At 43.2% G+C, this 18,469-nt stretch overlaps 2 protein-coding genes across 9 annotated transcripts in view; one reads left to right on the plus strand and one right to left on the minus strand.

Annotated features, from left to right (window-relative positions):
- The window catches only part of DBR1 (debranching RNA lariats 1), a 49,400-nt gene extending 39,218 nt beyond the window's left edge, over window positions 1-10,182 (plus strand). For all 8 annotated transcript variants that reach the window (XM_085852037.1, XM_085852031.1, XM_085852032.1 and 5 more), the window contains 4 exons: window positions 522-649; window positions 4,537-4,755; window positions 5,613-5,791; window positions 9,170-10,182. In XM_085852037.1, coding sequence (XP_085708163.1) covers window positions 522-649; window positions 4,537-4,755; window positions 5,613-5,791; window positions 9,170-9,510 — 867 coding nt within the window. In that variant the 3' untranslated portion in view covers window positions 9,511-10,182. The remainder of the gene's footprint in view (window positions 1-521; window positions 650-4,536; window positions 4,756-5,612; window positions 5,792-9,169) is intronic.
- A 781-nt stretch (window positions 10,183-10,963) lies between these two features.
- The window catches only part of CSPG5 (chondroitin sulfate proteoglycan 5), a 41,205-nt gene continuing 33,699 nt past the window's right edge, over window positions 10,964-18,469 (minus strand). The window contains exon 5 of the mRNA XM_085852030.1: window positions 10,964-17,208. Coding sequence (XP_085708156.1) covers window positions 17,095-17,208 — 114 coding nt within the window. The 3' untranslated portion in view covers window positions 10,964-17,094. The remainder of the gene's footprint in view (window positions 17,209-18,469) is intronic.

The raw sequence follows: 18,469 nt of genomic DNA on the forward strand, positions 1-18,469 counted from the left end.
TAGTGAATACAAAAAAACGTGTAGGGATGATTTCACATGATAATTTCTCGTTACCATCCCGACCTTGTTTACATTCTTTTTGGAGGAGCATCCCTACATCCTTTTGCATTTTTAGCTCTGCCTTCTGTGATGGATGGAGATAATGTTTTCACCACTGTCTGTTTGTCTGTGTGCAGGATATCTCAAAAAGTTATTTGCGGATTCGGATGAAATTTGGTGGGCAGGTTGGGGGGTGTGTGACAAGAATGAATTTATGAGAATTTGGTGAAGATCCAGTTACTATTATTTTTTAAAAGTGATTCATCACCATTGAGCGATAGGGCCAAAGACAATACAAAGCGTGAGATTTCAAAAATGTATTGGTCATGATATATTCTTGTGGATCAGGCATTGCCTGGTGGAGGTATGCGCTCTACTGAGTGCACTACTAGCTTAAAATGTTTTTCTTACTTGTACAAATGTAAGGAGATGTTGTTCATGTTAGTGTTTCACCGAGCTATCCTTAAACCCATCCGGATCAGGTTCTGGAACTGGGACCCTCATTGAACTCTCCTCCTAAGCTGGAATATGATGACGAGTGGCTAGCGATCATGCAAGCCACAGACCATCTGACCTGTGCTTCTCCACACAATCAGTTACCACCAGACAGGTCAGCATGACCCTCACACCCATTTGCTATTTTTGTTTTTTCATTACTACACAGTTTTATCAAAGACCTTCCTTGGTGACATTCAGTTTTTCTCATCTTTTCCTGGGCAGTCATTGAATGTGCAGTGCTTTTGAGGGTAATGTTTTTATGGTGCCCCTGAATTGAAAGGAGAATAATATTGTAGCCGTCGGGTCACCCCAGTTGCCTGATGCGAATCCGAGTGGGCTCCGTCAACAGCTGAGTCGAAGACCCCAAGCCAGATCTTGATGTCGTACTGATCGGACCTCTGGGTTGGCTTATACGTTTATGCTAATTGGTACCACACGCCTCGTCTCTAAAGGGCGAGCCGGCGAGGCACACGACACGATCTGAATGCACTGCGGAGTTTATTGCCGTTCCCAATAAATCCTCAACGGACTTTTTCCAATGGTAATTGCAATGGTGATCACCACGGCTCAAATTCACCCTGAGACTAGGTATATTTAATTGTAGCAATAATGCTACCCATGGGGTCCACAGAGGAAGGAAATGTAAAATGAGCAATTACATTCGAGAGGAGAGGAGAGCAGAGGGCGTGGCTCTGGCATGGAAGCTCAAGTGAATTGCTCAACTGATTCCGGGCCGTAGCTGTCGGGCTGACTTGTCCTGCCAAAACTTGTGCCTAAAGTCATAGTCCTTCACTTAAAAGAACATAAATGACAGATTGCAGTGGGTAGAACATAAAACAAAGGCTCAAAATGATTGTGGTTTTTAGACACATGAGGAAGGGTGAAGGTCATCTATATATTACATAAAACAGTAATATCTAATATCACTATGAATTGCTTCACGCTTATTCTTACATTCACCACAGAGATAACTAAACTATACTAAGCAATATTACCCAATCGGAGTTATTTCCACAACACTACTGCCACCTTCTTTCTTCAGACTCTTCTGAGTCTGCGCCCAGAAGGGGGAGGGGGGGGCAGCATGGGACCTGACCCCACTTACCAACAATACAACTCCCCACCCTAGTATAAAACCCACATGCAGAAATCCAATACGGTGTTCATCCCTACTCAAATGTGTCGCTCCAACAATCCTACATATTCACTCATGAAACTACATACTTGTACAATTTTAAATCACGATGCAATTTTAAAGTAGCATTTGGTTGGAGCGATGGTGAGTGAACCAGGTTGTGGGGGGCAGGGGCTCTCCTTCGTCGTCGTCGTCATCTTCTTCTTTGTCCTCTTCTTTATCCTCTTCTTTTTTTCTTCTTCTTTGTCGTCGTTGTCTTTGTCTTCTTCGTCTTCTTCTTCATCATCTTTGTCTTCTTCGTCGTCTTCTTTGTCGTCTTCGTCTTCTTCGTCTTCTTCTTCGTCTTCTTCTTTGTCGTCTTCTTCGTCTTCGTCTGTCTCTGGTTCCCTTCCCGGTAACATTTCCTTCCCCTCCAACGCTGTCTATCGTCTATTGAGGTCATGGTTCCTGGCACTACAAATGTCGTCATTGACGGGGCCGTTCAGCACCCGGTGCTTCCCTGGCCCAAACAGCCTCTCCACAACTGGAATTTTTAGCAAGGCCCATGTGGCCTTTCGAAAGGTGGTGAGTCTTTGGCCCATGTAGCCCAAATGAGCAAGCAAACGACACTTGTGGCCCAACAAGCAATAGGACATTCTGCTCATTTGGCCTTGACACAAGTTGTCTTCTAACCTTTGTGACCCAACAAAATGATGCAACAGAGATGGCACAGCAAGTAAGCAGCACAGCCTAGAAGATAGCATGGTTGAACTGGAAAGTCAGGTGAGTGGTCAGCAGATGTCGTGAGCCGGCCGATGGTGCTGGTCGGCAGATTAAATGACATGGCAGGAGTGTGTGATGGCAGCAAGTACAACAGCCAGCTTCTGCTGGAACCTACTCGACTCTCACTGTCCTGCTAATCCCTCGATCCTATCTCTACCTACAAGAGAAAGGGATTAGCGGGGCAGCTAGGATAGAGTGCCGTCCCTTCCTTCTCCCTCTCTCTGACCCTGACTCCTCTCCCCTTCACCCCTTCCTCTCTCTCCCACCCCTCCCTGCTCATCCCCCACCCCTCCCCCACCGTCAAGGGGACTGTTAAAGACTAACAGTTTTGTTTTGAATTCAAAACACCTTCCCCAATATAGCATGTACGAATCTGATTTGTAGTGAGCCAGAGGTCAACAGATGTCTGGATAGGGCCTGGGGAGTCATGGATTTGCTGCATCACGGGGTGTGGCACTGTCAGTACCTGTGCAGGAGGACGAAAGTCAAAGTCTTCAAGTCTGATGTGCTTCCAGTCTTGCTCTTCGGATGTTTTCTTTTTCATCTGCCCCCTCCATTTCTTTAGGGCTTGCAGGGGATGTATCGCTTTCTCCAATTTTCTTTTCGACACCATCCTTCTCTCCATTGCTTATTGGGGTGAAGACGACGTCATTTCCTTTTCATACTCCAGGCTTTCCACAAAGCAGCAAGTGCAACTCTAACTATACTCCAGGAGCCTGCACGCATGCATGCTCCCACATATGGCCCTCTCGGATTACCCCAAGCCGGAGCCATGCTCATTAATCCCTGTGCGCTGTTCTAACTCTCCTTTCAACCTCTGTCCCTGGATATTAGATCCATAACTCTGGTGCTCCCATAATTTATTTTCATTACCCCTAACTCCTGTTCCAGCACTATTTCTATCACTATTTCTAATCCGTTATTTTGAAATCTGTCTCCCGTTTTAATTTGATTCTGTTCCAACCGGCGCGATCTCTGTGTTCCCTTCACATGCTTTCTTAACCACTGCCAGGATTCCCTCTTATCCCCCCCTTCCGCCCTGGCCTGATCAACTGTCAGTTCCTGCTATGCCCTTCGCACATCTGCCAGGTTTTCCACCGTTCCTCACAAACAGTCTTAATTTCCTCTGCCAGCTCGGCTTGGCCCGCTTCCATGGCAACCATCAGCTGTGTTTACATGACCCTCACATCCTATCATGGCCATCAAGGGCTATCACCCGTTGCTGTGGTGATGCTGGCCTGCTACTCCCCGCTGCTGGTTCAGTTGGGGGCACCGGGCTAGCTGGTGAAGAGTGTTTGAGGCCATCAGGGAGTAGGGGCGACATCACAGCACTCTAATGTGCTGAGGTGTCACCCCTACTACCTGTAGTGGGGTGGGATGGGAAAGGGGGGGGGGACATTTCATTTTTTTTCTTCTATTTCAGCCGGGATCGCAGTGGCATTGGTCCAGTACCCCCCCCCCCTCCCTGGTTCGAGCCACATTGATTGCTCATCGCAATTAATTAGTCAAACCTTAGGTGTATATCTCACTTGCTGATGCCAGTATGATAGCCGTCAGGTCGCCCCAGTTGTGGTTCTCTACGATCAGGGCCCATACCAGCCATGTGGACGTACCTGGTTCTCGGTGCCTCTGTCCATGTGGCTGCCTGGCACCACGAACTCACACACCTGCCCCTCACTGTCTCTGGCCCATGTGGAGGCTATGTGGAATCTTGCGCTGCCATTATTTACTTAAGGAAAACCCCTAATGATAGATCACAATGGAGAAAAATACAAAGGTGGGTATATGGTTGTGTCGACATGAACCGTCTGGGAGGGAAGATTCGCCCTCTCCCACATCCGTGCCCCCCCCACCCCCCGATCATGCGTCTCCACCGGAAACTTCACAAAAACAAACTCAACACTGCCTGCCGTACACATTTATTACGTATACTCGTGCTGAACATGTGCTATGGAAATAACTAGTATAAACTCAAACCAATTACACCGAAGATATATCCGTACCAATATTTTGTTTTAGTTCACAAGATAATTTCTGTTTTCTCAAGTGGTGGATGTGGTTGTTGATTTGGTCATGATGATGGTGGTTTCTGTCACCCATAGTGTTGTGAAGATTTGTGCTGATGATCTATCACGTGTTCGTGACCTCCTGAGCGGTGATCTTGCTATTCCAACCAGTTTCTCACCCACGGTTCCATTCTATTCCCCCAAGAATATTGAAGGGGGGAAGATTAAGCCTCCTGTTCCGATACCCAGCCCACAGACAGCCACCTATTGTCGCCGCCTGGGACTTACAGATGTGTACATCTTGGCAGCAGCTCGGTGAGCCCGGTGGTGCCTTTGGGCTAGCAGTGCTACTTCAGTGATCATTGTGTTAAAGCAGACTTTTGTGGAGAATCTGCAGCCTTTTCACATTTGTTCAATGCATTTCCATCAATTACTCTTTATTTGTCTTAGTTACTTGTAAGCGTTAAAGCTACGACAGTTTATTTTGACAATAGCAGGCAGTTGTCTGAAGGTGCCAGCTATTTGAAACTGGGTATAACCTCAGGTTTATTTTAACAATTCATTGCATTAAAACTATTAAAGCATTAAACTGAATTGCATTAAAATTTTAATTTAATTTGCATTAAAAAAAAAAAGCAAGACTGTCAAGACTCTGGTGTGATGGTTAGAACATCCACTGGAAGTCTGGGAGGTTAGCAGTTCAAACTCTGGCCGAGTCCTCCCAAAGACTTGAAAAATGGTACATGCTGCTTCCTTGCTTGACGCTCCGCATTTGAAATAAGAGCACGGACAAACAACCATTGGTTGGCATCCATGGGGAGGAGTAAATTCTCAAGGAAATACCCTGTTGAGTGCATGAACAAAGGTAGTGCCATTGTTATGGTGTCGCTGGTACGCAGAGTGCCTCGGGAAGTGACGGCACTTCCCCCAAGCTGTGTGCGCGTGCGTGCATGTTTTTTTTCATGTGTTTGTGTTTTTTTGTGTGTTTGTGTTCGTTCCAGCATTAGATCATTTAAAGTAAAATAAAAAAAGTTTTTTTGTTGTGAATTTGTTTTTTCTCTCCATTGGCTTTTGTTAGTAAACTTGGTTTCCTATATTCCGTTGATTGTAATTTGTCATCCATTGCCGCCCTTTTAGCAAACTTAAGATTATGTGCAATTCCATGATTGCAGGGCTGGCCGTGGATTTGCTGAAGCATCCAATTCGTCCCTTATTGTAAACCTCAGCAGTGCTGACATATCAGGGAATTCTTCTTTGAACCCCGATGAGATTCTGCTGGACGATGATGATACTGACGGAGATGGAAGTGCTGCAGATGAGATTGACGGAATTTGTCTCACTGACACGAGTGGTAAGCTGATGACGCAAGTACTTTGTGATCTCCATGCTTATCTCCTCCTCTCCTCCTATGATCATCTGAAACAAAAGCCAAACTTAACAAACGGATAAATACGAAGCAATTCCAAGATGCTTATTCCATCATTCCCCACCGATCCAATTGGAGTGTATACCCACCAAACCTGTACTTCTTTGCCTTTGTTCCAAACATACAGTGTTTGTGGATTGAGCTTGCCATGAGTCGCTTCGTTCCTCTTGTTTTAGTGTTTCGGGAAAGAAGGCATTCCTTTCCTCGGTTTTCTCTACCAGGATGTAAAAATATTATATTTTTCAGTGGTGTTGTATCATCGTCTTTCTGTTCAGAGCACAGTTCTTCATCCATTAACAGTTGCAACAAAAGGGTGTGCGTGTGTGCGTGCGTGTTCAGTAAGGGGTCGCGATTCACGGACCAAGCTGTGAAGTTTTCTGTTCTCAAAGTTTTGTACCGATGGCTCTCTTCAGAATCGTCACTGAGCCTGGACAGCTTCCAACTGCAGTTTATTTGTTATAATATTCCAAAGGATGGTTTTTAGCTCGCCTGTAAAGTAGTTTCGAGGAGCTTATGGGATGGCGTGTCGTCTGTTCGTCCATCCACAAAAACTTGCAACTTCTCAGAAACTACACATACGATTTCAATGAAATCTGACCACAACCTTCATCACCTGTGATGGCTTAAAAACAAAACAAAACAGGGTCTGAAGGGGTCTACAGAGGGAGTTTATGGGGTGGGTTGGGGAGGGAGGGTGGGGAGAGTGGGTTGCCTCCCTAAAGAGGTATTTGCTTTCTTCTGAAACAATACACACAATTCTGATGAAACTTCACGCCAACCTTCATCACCCATGACATTCCAAAGTTTGTTCATGACATGAGAAAAATCTGCTCCAAAGGGATTTAAGGGGGGTTTCCCCCCAAAATATGTATTTGCTTTCTTCTCAAACTACACATGCAATTCCAATGAAACTTGACCACCATTTTCCCCACCCATGATGTACCAAAGTTTTTTTGTTTTTTTTTCCTCTCTCTCTCTCTCTCTCTCTCTCTCTCTCTCTCTCTCTCTCTCTCTCTCTCTCTCTCTCTCTCTCTCTCTCTCTCTCTCTCTCTCTCTCTCTCTCTCTCTCTCTCTCTCTCTCTCTCTCTCTCTCTCTCTCTCTCTCTCTCTCTCTCTCTCTCTCTCTCTCTCTCTCTCTCTTCCTCTCTTCCTCTCTTCCTCTCTTCCTCTCTCTCTTCTCTCTCTTCTTCCTCTCTCTTCTTCCTCTCTCTTCTTCCTCTCTTCTTCCTCTCTCTTCTTCCCCTCTCTCTCTCTCTCTCTTCCCCTCTCTCTCTCTCTCTTCTTCCTCTCTCTTCTCTCTCTCTTCTTCCTCTCTCTCTCTCTCTCTTCCCCTCTCTCTCTCTCTCTCTTCTTCCTCTCTCTCTCTCTCTCTCTTCCCCTCTCTCTCTCTCTCTCTCTCTCTCTCTCTCTCTCTCTCTCTCTTCTTCCTCTCTCTTCCCCTCTCTCTTCTTCCTCTCTCTTCTTCCTCTCTCTTCTCTCTCTCTTCTTCCTCTCTCTCTCTCTCTCTCTTCCCCTCTCTCTCTCTCTCTCTTCTTCCTCTCTCTCTCTCTCTCTCTCTCTTCCTCTCTCTTCTCTCTCTCTTCTTCTCTCTCTCTCTCTCTCTCTCTCTCTCTCTCTCTCTCTCTCTCTCTCTCTCTCTCTCTCTCTCTCTCTCTCTCTCTCTCTCTCTCTCTCTCTCTCTCTCTCTCTCTCTCTCTCTCTCTCTCTCTCTCTCTCTCTCTCTCTCTCTCTCTCTCTCTCTCTCTCTCTCTCTCTCTCTCTCTCTCTCTCTTCCTCTCTCTCTCTCTCTCTCTTCTTCCTCTCTCTCTTCCTCTCTCTTCTTCCTCTCTCTCTCTCTCTCTCTCTCTCTCTCTCTCTCTCTCTCTCTCTCTCTCTCTCTCTCTCTCTCTCTCTCTCTCTCTCTCTCTCTCTCTCTCTCTCTCTCTCTCTCTCTCTTCTTCCTCTCTCTCTCTCTCTCTCTCTCTCTCTCTCTCTCTCTCTCTCTCTCTCTCTCTCTCTCTCTCTCTCTTCTTCCTCTCTCTCTCTCTCTCTCTCTCTCTCTCTCTCTCTCTCTCTCTCTCTCTCTCTCTTCCCCTCTCTCTTCCCCTCTCTCTCTCTTCCTCTCTCTTCTTCCCCTCTCTCTCTCTCTCTCTCTCTCTCTCTTCCCCTCTCTTCTTCCTCTCTCTCTCTTCTCTCTCTTCTTCCTCTCTCTTCTTCCTCTCTCTTCTTCCCCTCTCTCTCTCTTCTTCCTCTCTCTTCTTCCTCTCTCTTCTTCTCTCTCTCTCTCTCTCTCTCTCTCTCTTCCCCTCTCTCTTCTTCCCCTCTCTCTCTCTCTCTCTCTTCCCCTCTCTCTTCCCCTCTCTCTCTCTCTCTCTCTTCCTCTCTCTTCCCCTCTCTCTCTTCCCCTCTCTCTCTTCCCCTCTCTCTTCCTCTCTCTTCTTCCTCTCTCTTCCCCCTCTCTCTTCTTCCTCTCTCTTCTTCCTCTTCTTCTTCCTCCTCTTCCTCTTCTTCCTCCTCTTCCTCTTCTTCTTCTTCCTCTCTCTTCTTCCTCTCTCTTCTTCCTCTCTCTTCTTCCTCTCTCTTCTTCCTCTCTCTCTCTTCCCTCTCTCTCTCTCTCTCTCTCTCTCTCTCTCTCTCTCTCTCTCTCTCTCTCTCTCTCTCTCTCTCTCTCTCTCTCTCTCTCTCTCTCTCTCTCTCTCTCTCTCTCTCTCTCTCTCTCTCTCTCTCTCTCTCTCTCTCTCTCTCTCTCTCTCTCTCTCTCTCTCTCTCTCTCTCTCTCTCTCTCTCTCTCTCTCTCTCTCTCTCTCTCTCTCTCTCTCTCTCTCTCTCTCTCTCTCTCTCTCTCTCTCTCTCTCTCTCTCTCTCTCTCTCTCTCTCTCTCTTCTCCCTCTCTCCTCTCCCTCTCTCTCTCTCCTTTCCCTCCCTCCTCCCTCAACCCCCTCCTTAATACCCCCCCCCCAGCAGCAAAGCGACAGGTTTTATTTGTTCGTGTGTATATATATATATATATATATATATATATATATATCTATGCACACACATATATATATATATATATATATATATATATATATATATATATATCTATGCACACACATATATATATATATATATATATATATATATATATATATATATATATATATATATATATATATATATATATATATATATATATATATATATATATATATATATATATATATATATATATCTATGCACACACATATATATATATATAAATGGATAGACTGTATTTGCAACTGGGTATATTCAGTGTTGATTAAATTTTTATCTTCTTTCTCCTCTTGCAACTCACCTCAGATTCTGCTTTAAACGTCCTGAGAAGCCCCATGCCTTTGCACAATTCCACTCCATCGGAAGTTTTCAGCTCTTTTCTCAGCCCAGCCCCGTCCCGAAGCCCCTCTTTCCTTGACGATTCAGCCCAGTCCAACAACGCCTTTACCTCGTGCGGCAGTCCCGTCTCACGTGATTTGGACGAGACCGAGGACTTGATGGAGTCCGAGGAACCGGATCAGACGAAAAGTTCTGCTGAACTTGGGGGCTCTGGTGGTAAGCGTGTTGGTGTGAGTGATGAGTGTTCAGGGGAGCGGAAGATCAAGCGTCGAAATCGGGACATTTATGCTTCGCAGGACTGTGACTAGCTCATAAATGCAGAGATTATAAACGGCTTGCTTTGTAAAATGGTTTTAGTACTGTGTTTATTTTACTTTGTCGGGGTGAGGCAAAAAAAAAACACCATTATGGATGGAAAGGGTGACTGTGTACATAACATGATGGTGTTGCTGAGGAAATTACAGTGGTGCCTTGTATTTTAGAGCGTTGTTTTTTTCTTCTTCTTTTTAACCGAGATAAATGAGCTTTGCTGCGCAAATGCAGGAGTTTACAGTAATAAGCAGAGCCATGGAACCTCTTTCACTTTGCTCTAATTGGTTTGGAAACTTGCAGTTCAATGTGTTGTATTTTTCTGAACACATACCCATTTATGTCCACCTGCATACACAAGAGGGTCAGTCGCTCGATCCAGAGCAATTGGTCAATTTTTGGTGGAGTGTGGTAAACCAGCATTTTATCTTTGAATTTTAAAATACAATGCTCTTAATGGAAGGATCACAATTGTACCTGTATTGTTTTTGTCTTTGCCAAGAGAAATGGGGTATGTCTGTGGGTCTTATCCATTGACTGTTCAACAGTTCTGTAGCGCATGAAGACTGTTTGGGACAATCACTGTCGTTTTAAACTTTTATACATTTTTCTTTTATTTTTGCCCGAATTTTTATCGGCTGCTTTGTGAAATAAAAGCATAAACCCTCATATGTCCTGTTTCCTCTTGAGGTGACTCGGATTTCTCTGTTACAGTGGATTGGATTTTCTTTATTGTTTTGTACTAACCTGGAACCTAAACATGTGCAATGGACACATCTTAAATGTTCCGTGTGCGCGAAGTGAAACACTGGTTTCAGCAATTGGTTCACTTCATCTGTCTCTTTCTACAAAAGTCAATATATGATCGAGGAACAACTTGATTTCAATTTAATGTTTTATTTTGAACATTAATCAGGAAACTAATATGTAGTTTAGCAGTACTTTGTCTCTGAATTTGTCCTGATTGCATGTATGCAGAGGGATAATTTTATTTTTTTTTCTTCTCTGTCTGCCTGTCTAGTAATAAAACCAAATTGAAAATTATTCCAAACAGGAAACTTACTCTTTTAGTGACGTCATAAAGGACACAAACGGGCACAAATAATTAACCTTCCATGTTAAATAAAGTGATCAGTGTAAAACACGCTGCATCACGGCAGTAAACTTCCAGGAAAAAAACTTCTATGATCTTTAAAATCTTTATTTTAGTTTTATTGTTTCTACTGAATTATATATTTGAACATTGAACAGCACAATTCACTTTTTGACACTTTCAAAACCCCTTCCATTCAGCAGGACTTGAACAAAATATTATGGCATTTTATGTCATGTCAACTAATCAAATTTACTGCTTGCAGACCCCACGCATGTCCTTTTTTTTTTTTTTTCCTCAAGACAGTGTAGGGTAAAGTGTTCGATGAACTCTCCAGTTGTATTATTTGTACCTAAATCTTATTTTTACCTGCGGCATGTCGTGGGTCTACAAGAGCTCTGCATTGTTGGTGGGGGTTGATTTTTGAAATGTGCACCAATTGGTTGGACAGCTGCCAGACCACATCCACATTGGCTGCTTGACTACACCGACCAAGGCACCGAGACAAAATTAATATGGCCGCAATCTTGGTTTTCTGGATGGCCTAACACGTCAGGCCTGTAGGCCTCAACTGATGCCCCCATTTTTGTACCTTCACCACCACACTTTACCATAGTAAATTTCACCAATTTTGAAAGGTTCGTTTTATTTATTTATTTTGAATTCCAGGCTATCCTTCCTTACCTGTGGTTAATGTGCATGTGGGTTTCCTATTATTAATTGCAATTGGTCATTGGCTTTGACACCAATGCAAATTTTTATTACGGACCGTAGGCATCAAAAAGCTACACACATCAAACAGTTTCAAATGGAACACTTTGCCGCCATTAGAGCATTTCAATTGCATCAGATGTGGCAATAAATGCGAATTGTTTCTCCCTGCTTACTGGCTCTGACAGAAGACGCCATTTGTATTTTTTACTTCCTCCATCCCTACACAGTTTAGAATGCCATGCCATGTCCATTGTCCATGCTTGTCTTGATCTTTGTGAAGCTTAAAAATAAATATTTGTAAAAACTTCTTGCATGGTCAATTTCTCTTTAAGCATTCTTGCAACTCTGACCACTGGATGCAAGAAGCCCTTCCTCCAGAGCTCATTGATGACTAAGAGTATTCCTGCCATGTACAGAACACAGGACCACTGAATTCAGAAACATAAGTTGGTTGTATTTTCTGCATTTATTCTTCCATTTAAAGAGAAATAAGAAAATGTAAAAAGTTAAAAATACAATACAGTGGTAATCAACTTCATTAATCTCACAAACTTAAATGGCTGTTCCCCCCACCCCAACCCACCTTCGTAATATGTTTGCATCTCTCTTTTGACATAAAGTCATGCACTATTATCTATCTTATTACTATGGTATGCATTACAAGCCTCGTTACATTTGGGAAACCCATGAGCGGATTCACAATGACCTTGTGCACACTTAAATGAGAGTTCTTCCGACGAGGTCCTGGTAAAACTATCTCAAGGTCAAGTAAAGCCTAAAGAGCCGAGGGGTTTTATTCTATTCTAGTAATAGTATATGGAGGTTATTCTACTAATACAGTGGCACTCTCTTGTACCACATTTCTCTATAACAGGTTAGTTTGCCACGTGACGGTTTCATCAACAGGTGGGCGCTTTCGCCCCATGGGTTTAGTCTCCATGATGATGGTTGATTTCCTCCCCATGGGTTTGGTCTCCATGGTGACGGTTGATTTCCTCCCCATGGGTTTGGTCTTCATGGTGACGGTTGATTTCCTCCCCATGGGTTTGGTCTCCATGGTGACGGTTGATTTCCTCCCCATGGGTTTGGTCTCCATGGTGACGGTTGATTTCCTCCCCATGGGTTTGGTCTCCATGGTGACGGTTGATTTCCTCCCCATGGGTTTGGTCTCCATGGTGACGGTTGATTTCCTCCCCATGGGTTTGGTCTCCATGGTGACGGTTGATTTCCTCCCCATGGGTTTGGTCTCCATGGTGACGGTTGATTTCCTCCCCATGGGTTTGGTCTCCATGGTGACGGTTGATTTCCTCCCCATGGGTTTGGTCTCCATGGTGACGGTTGATTTCCTCCCCATGGGTTTGGTCTCCATGGTGACGGTTGATTTCCTCCCCATGGGTTTGGTCTCCATGGTGACGGTTGATTTCCTCCCCATGGGTTTGGTCTCCATGGTGACGGTTGATTTCCTCCCCATGGGTTTGGTCTCCATGGTGACGGTTGATTTCCTCCCCATGGGTTTGGTCTCCATGGTGACGGTTGATTTCCTCCCCATGGGTTTGGTCTCCATGGTGACGGTTGATTTCCTCCCCATGGGTTTGGTCTCCATGGTGACGGTTGATTTCCTCCCCATGGGTTTGGTCTCCATGGTGACGGTTGATTTTCCTCCCCACGGGTTTGGTCTCCATGATGGGAGTTGATTTTCCTCCCCACGGGTTTGGCCATCACTTTGGGCCGCTTGGCCCAATCGGCTTGGCAATGTGACACAATATTACAGCCAATAGCAACGACACACAGATACACTAGCATGCATGCAATGCACTACACGACACGTGAATGTTTACAGTCAATAAATGCCCTTAACAACAACACAGCCGTTTACTCCCTCAAATACATACTGTATTTATTTAATTCCTGATTTCAGCTTCTGTCAATAAGAAATATTTACGTCGTCATGTAAACTTTTTGATTAACCCACAACGGTCATCAATGAACTTTTTTTTTATTGCCAATTTTGCTTTTTTGTTTTTTTGGGGTTGGGGTGAGGTGAAGGGGAGAGCCAAAATGTAATCCAAGTACTTTTTTTTTATCCCTGCAAAACAAAACAGCTCTGCACCGACGTGCCAGTCTTTGTTTGCCTTCTCTGCAGATTCTTATAATTTTGTTTAATACTGAGCTCGTACTTGCTTTGCTTTCCATCATTTTATTTGATTTGGTGAATTTCTTTGTTTCTCTTCATTGTGGCGTCCAAGGTTTTGGGTCGTGTTAACATTTGGTAAACCGCTCTCCTTAAAAGTCCACAGAATCAGAAAATCACATTTTGGTTTGAGGAATACATATGGCTTCACATAACACTTAATCATTGTTCTTTTCTTGAATAAATATCTTGAAAGGAAAATTTTAATGTGTCTAGTACACCCACTCCCGATGGGAGTGACAGGATGGGTTATGTTATTATCCTCTCTGGTGTATATATACATTACAGTAGATCTTGGCTCACGTCCCTTTGACTGTGGTGGACGTGATGAGCATAGATTCCTCCAAATTTATTTCAGTTTAGTGTTAACCAGCAGTAACGACTTTAAAAATGTAATCACACGTGTTTAGTTTGTAATTTTTTTAACTTGCACAACGAAACAACACGATAAACTATTTATACGCATCAACACGGTGTTCGTCCAAGGAGGAGAAACCCCCTTGGGGAGAGGGGATATTAATCGTATTAATATTATTTTGCAATAACATTAATATTATGCTATTGGCATTAGTGTTATTACTTTTGTTATTAGATGTGGCCTTGGAAGAACGCCACCATTAGCTATCCTAACGTGAATATACACCTTAACATGGATTTTTCCCAAGGTGGAAAACCCACTTGGGGGAGGGGGGCAAATTAAGTCGCTAAAACCTCCATCATGTGACCCTTAGTCCTCCTGTCAAGTTTGGTTCAGATTGGATAAGTAATGACCGAATGTATTGCGGTCAAAAATACACTCAGACAGACAAACACCAAATTGTGTATTTTTGTATGATTTGGTGTGCTTTTATGCTTGATTGGCCTCCCCCCCCAAAAAAAATTATTGATTGGCCCGGCCCCTCCCATGACGTCATCTCAACCTCGGATTCATACATGTACGGTCTGACAGCACCTTTTATATTATGATTTTTGACTGTCATCGTAATCTGGGGATTCTTGATCAGAAAATTATTTGTCAAATTCACTTTCTGACGAGTCTGAAGCGAGTTGTGCAGTCATTATCCATCGTGTGCTGACACCCTTTCCATCATTTACGTCATGGCAGTTTATGTGGAATTTTTATGGGCGGTACCCGATGGGTTTGCTTTTTAAACTTTAACACCTCAAAAATTATTAGAATTAAAAACCATGTTCAGTTCTTTGTTTATTATTTTAAAATCAATATAATTACATCAAAAAAATTTTTTTTGTTTGTTTCTGATTCTGTGGACCTTCAAAGAATATACATATGCTTTTCATCCTTATGTCACCTCGTTTTCTGAAACTTTGAAAAAGTATTAATTTGGAACAAAACAAATTAAATCATTTGAAGTTGTGTATAAAACAGGCTGAATACCTTACAACAAACTGATGTAAAAAAAAAAAATTAACCAAATTGATCGCTCGCTGAAACAAAATATTACATGATGTCGTTCGTTTATTTCCTTACATTTTTCATCCTCCCGAGGTGTATAAATCATTCTCTGAAATCGCTTTCATCTCAACTGAGCGGTTTGGTTGCCATAAAAATACAACGCTTGAGACAAACAATAGTTGTCACTTCATTGCTGCTTGCCTTTAAACGCATTTCTCCCTTACAGATAGTGATTAACGCAACTGCAAACAACGTCTATCAAGGCCCCTGGGCAGTGATACCTCGAGTTGAAATGAGGAATCGTATTTTGAAAGCAGAAAATACGACAAACCCATGAAAAAGAAAAAAAACTTTTTGGTGGGGAAAAAAAAAAGAAGTCATTCATTGTTGTCTCCGTTGTTCGCAACATCATCATCGATTCCTTGCTGGGGTACGCACATGATTCACCGGATATGGTTACGCTCAAGTCAATTGCTATTCTGTAGGATCTATGTATATGTGTATATATATATATATATACACTGTATACCGGTAACCATAACTTCCTGATGCCAATTTTGATTGACGCATGTTGGCCATTTTTATTTTACAGAGACGATCCTCTTTCGCAGACCAGAACCTCTCCAGTCCATTGATGCCTGAGGTTTTGTATCAATTACTTTCGTCAATCTCATTCTTCTTCCCCAGGTCTTCAAAACAGTTGTACACCATCTTCTCAGATCATCCCCCATCCAAAACCTTAATTTTTTCTACACCCTTTAAACCACCCCACCCTACTCCCCCCCTCCCACTTCCAAAAAAAATTTGCTTTTGTATCCATCTTATCCACCCCATGCATTGTCTCCGATATCCCTCATCCTTACCCGCACATCCCTTGTTTGTTCATCTCCATCGGCCCTGTTGTTGGCATTTCCCCCTTCTATTTCTGTTATTTTTGCATCCTGATCCATTCTGTGGTTTAGCTCTTCCATGAGCCTTGATTCTGCACACAAAAAACCCCAAGTTGGCCATTATTATTTTACAGAAATGCTTCTCCTGTGTTCACAGAGACAGGAACCTATCCAGTCCATTGATGTACGAGGTTTTGTAACAATCAGTTTGGCGATTCCAGAGAACATGTTTAAATTAAAAACAAAAAACAAAAAAAATTCCAAGATGGCAGCTAAGCCTTTGGACAAATCGCCTATGTTTAATGGTATACACTAGATCTTTTGAAGTTAAGTCGATCAGTATAGTGGTCTTTGAGAATTTTTTTTTTTTAAATCAAGATATGGAAGGATGGAGTACAGATATGCTTCTGCTGTGGATTAGAATCCGAATAGAGCTTATCCCAATGAATGAACGCACAAAGACCGGTCATTCTTAGAGCAACCAAACCGGTCATCAGGTTAAGTGTCCTTATGCTGAAAGTAAAATGGTGTGAAAAATTAAATTTGGACACAAAATTGAATGATTTGGTCAATATTTTATGCTTGATGCTGATCATCAGAATTGAAAATGTCAAAAGGTCATGTTTCGCCGTACCCCGACCTGCACAATGTGCGCCCTGGCTCCGTCCACCTTAACGTGCAGGTGTAGGCCGACTGCCGACCTTTGACTTTCATTTTCACCAAACGTCTGGTGCAGTAATTTCATCACTTCAATTCCACAAACAATCCCATAAATAAATCATCACAACGACCACCATCTGAGGGTTGCCAATCTTCAAAGACCCAGAGAGCTGTGATATTTGATCGTCCTCGACGCACAAGCAATCCCCGGTACTGGTAGAAGCAGGATGATGCCAAAACAAGTGTGACAAAATCTGCTATCCTAAAAAATGAGTCCCCACGAATACCATACAATACCATACAAATTCTCGGGAAAAATAAACACCACACGGGATAGGCGTCCATGATTCGCAAAGCCATGGATTCATGATGTTCTGGATACTCTGCTCACACAATTTTCCTTTCATTAGAACCCAAAAGGGAACAAAGACTTTCCCGTTTTTTCAACTTAACAGGAGAGGTACAGAGAAACTGAATAAACCAGGAACAAAACTCACAAAACACAGACCCTGTAGTTTTTCCGTGACAGTGTGTCGCGGCACGAGTGATGACCATAAGGCTCCGCTCGATTGTGCCATTCATGACGCGCATGTGAAAATGGCCACCTGATCAAATGTCCCATCATATGCCACCATCGCGTGTCCTTCCATCCGGGCTGATGTCGTTAGTCGTGTGCGTTTTGAGAGTCACCATGCACGTTTCATTAGCCTTGTTGTTCTTTATCCCAGTGTCGTCCTGCAGAAGAGAATTATGGACATTACTTTGCGATCAATATCGAACCTTCAATGTTTGGTCTTTTCTTACATCCGATGGAAAGAACCTTCGGTATTCTCTTTGTGACACTCAACGTCTACAATGGAATCAGAAAAAAACCTTTGACACCCCCCCCCCCCAGATTGAAGCATTCATTATAATGCTGCTGCTGCTGCTGCTGCTCCCACCCAACCACTGAGATTTCACGTTTTAAAATTTTTAGATCCTCGTGGAGGATCTCCAAGTCTTACTCACGTTGTTGTTGCTGTTCTTCCTCTTGTGGACTTTTTTGTTTCACAGCCTACAGTTTTCATCGAAACTTCCTGAAACTTGGCATATATATGTACAAATACCCTGCGCAGACAGTAACCATCTCCGATTTTGAAAATACCTCCGAGAAAAAAAAGTTATGACGTCAAAATATCTCCGCTAATGGAAATCGCCTAAAAAATTATCTCCCAAACTAGGCAAGTTTTTTGAATTCTGTTTGTGGGAATCAAACGGGGCATTAGCAGAGATGAATTACCGCACATATGATACATCAATTTTTATGACGTCATTCCTATTTTTTGACATTTTTTTGTTTCACAACCCAGAGTTTTCATCGGATGTTCGTGAAACTTGCCATGTAAATGCAGAAAGCCCACACGCAGGCAGTAACCATCTCGTATTTTGGAAATTCCGCTAATGGCAATCGCCGATACCATTATCTCTGAAACTAAGAAAGCTGTTTGAATTTTGTTTGCGGGAATCAAGCCGGGCATTAGCACAGATAATTTATCGCAAACCTGATACATCACAATGACGTCATATTCGTTTTTATGACGTCATCATGAAGAGGACGAGGATGTTAGCTCATTTGAGCTTGTTTAATTCGTAATTACGTCGTCATAGGTCACGTGGTATAGGTTTGGTTGCCTCCGTTGCAACTTTTTTGCAAAAAGAATGGAAATGGCAGTGGTAAATACGTATTTCAAGAAGGAGGAACACAGGGTGACATACAAGAGTGGAGGAAAGTGCACACAGGTGGATTACATCTTAAGCAGGAGATGCAACCTGAAAGAGATTAGTGACTGTAAGGTGGTGGCAGGGGAGAGTGTAGCTCGACAGCATCGATTGGTGGTCTGAAGGATGACTTTAGAGGTGAGGTTGAGGAAGAGAGTGAGGGCTGAACCAAGGACCAGATGGTGGAAGCTGAAGGAGGAAGACTGTTGCGTGAAATTTAGGGAGGAGGTGAGACAGG

This window comes from Eptatretus burgeri, chromosome 13 (assembly GCF_056783735.1).
Source record: "Eptatretus burgeri isolate ZD-2024b chromosome 13, Ebu_testis_v1, whole genome shotgun sequence".
Lineage (NCBI taxonomy): Eukaryota > Metazoa > Chordata > Myxini > Myxiniformes > Myxinidae > Eptatretus > Eptatretus burgeri.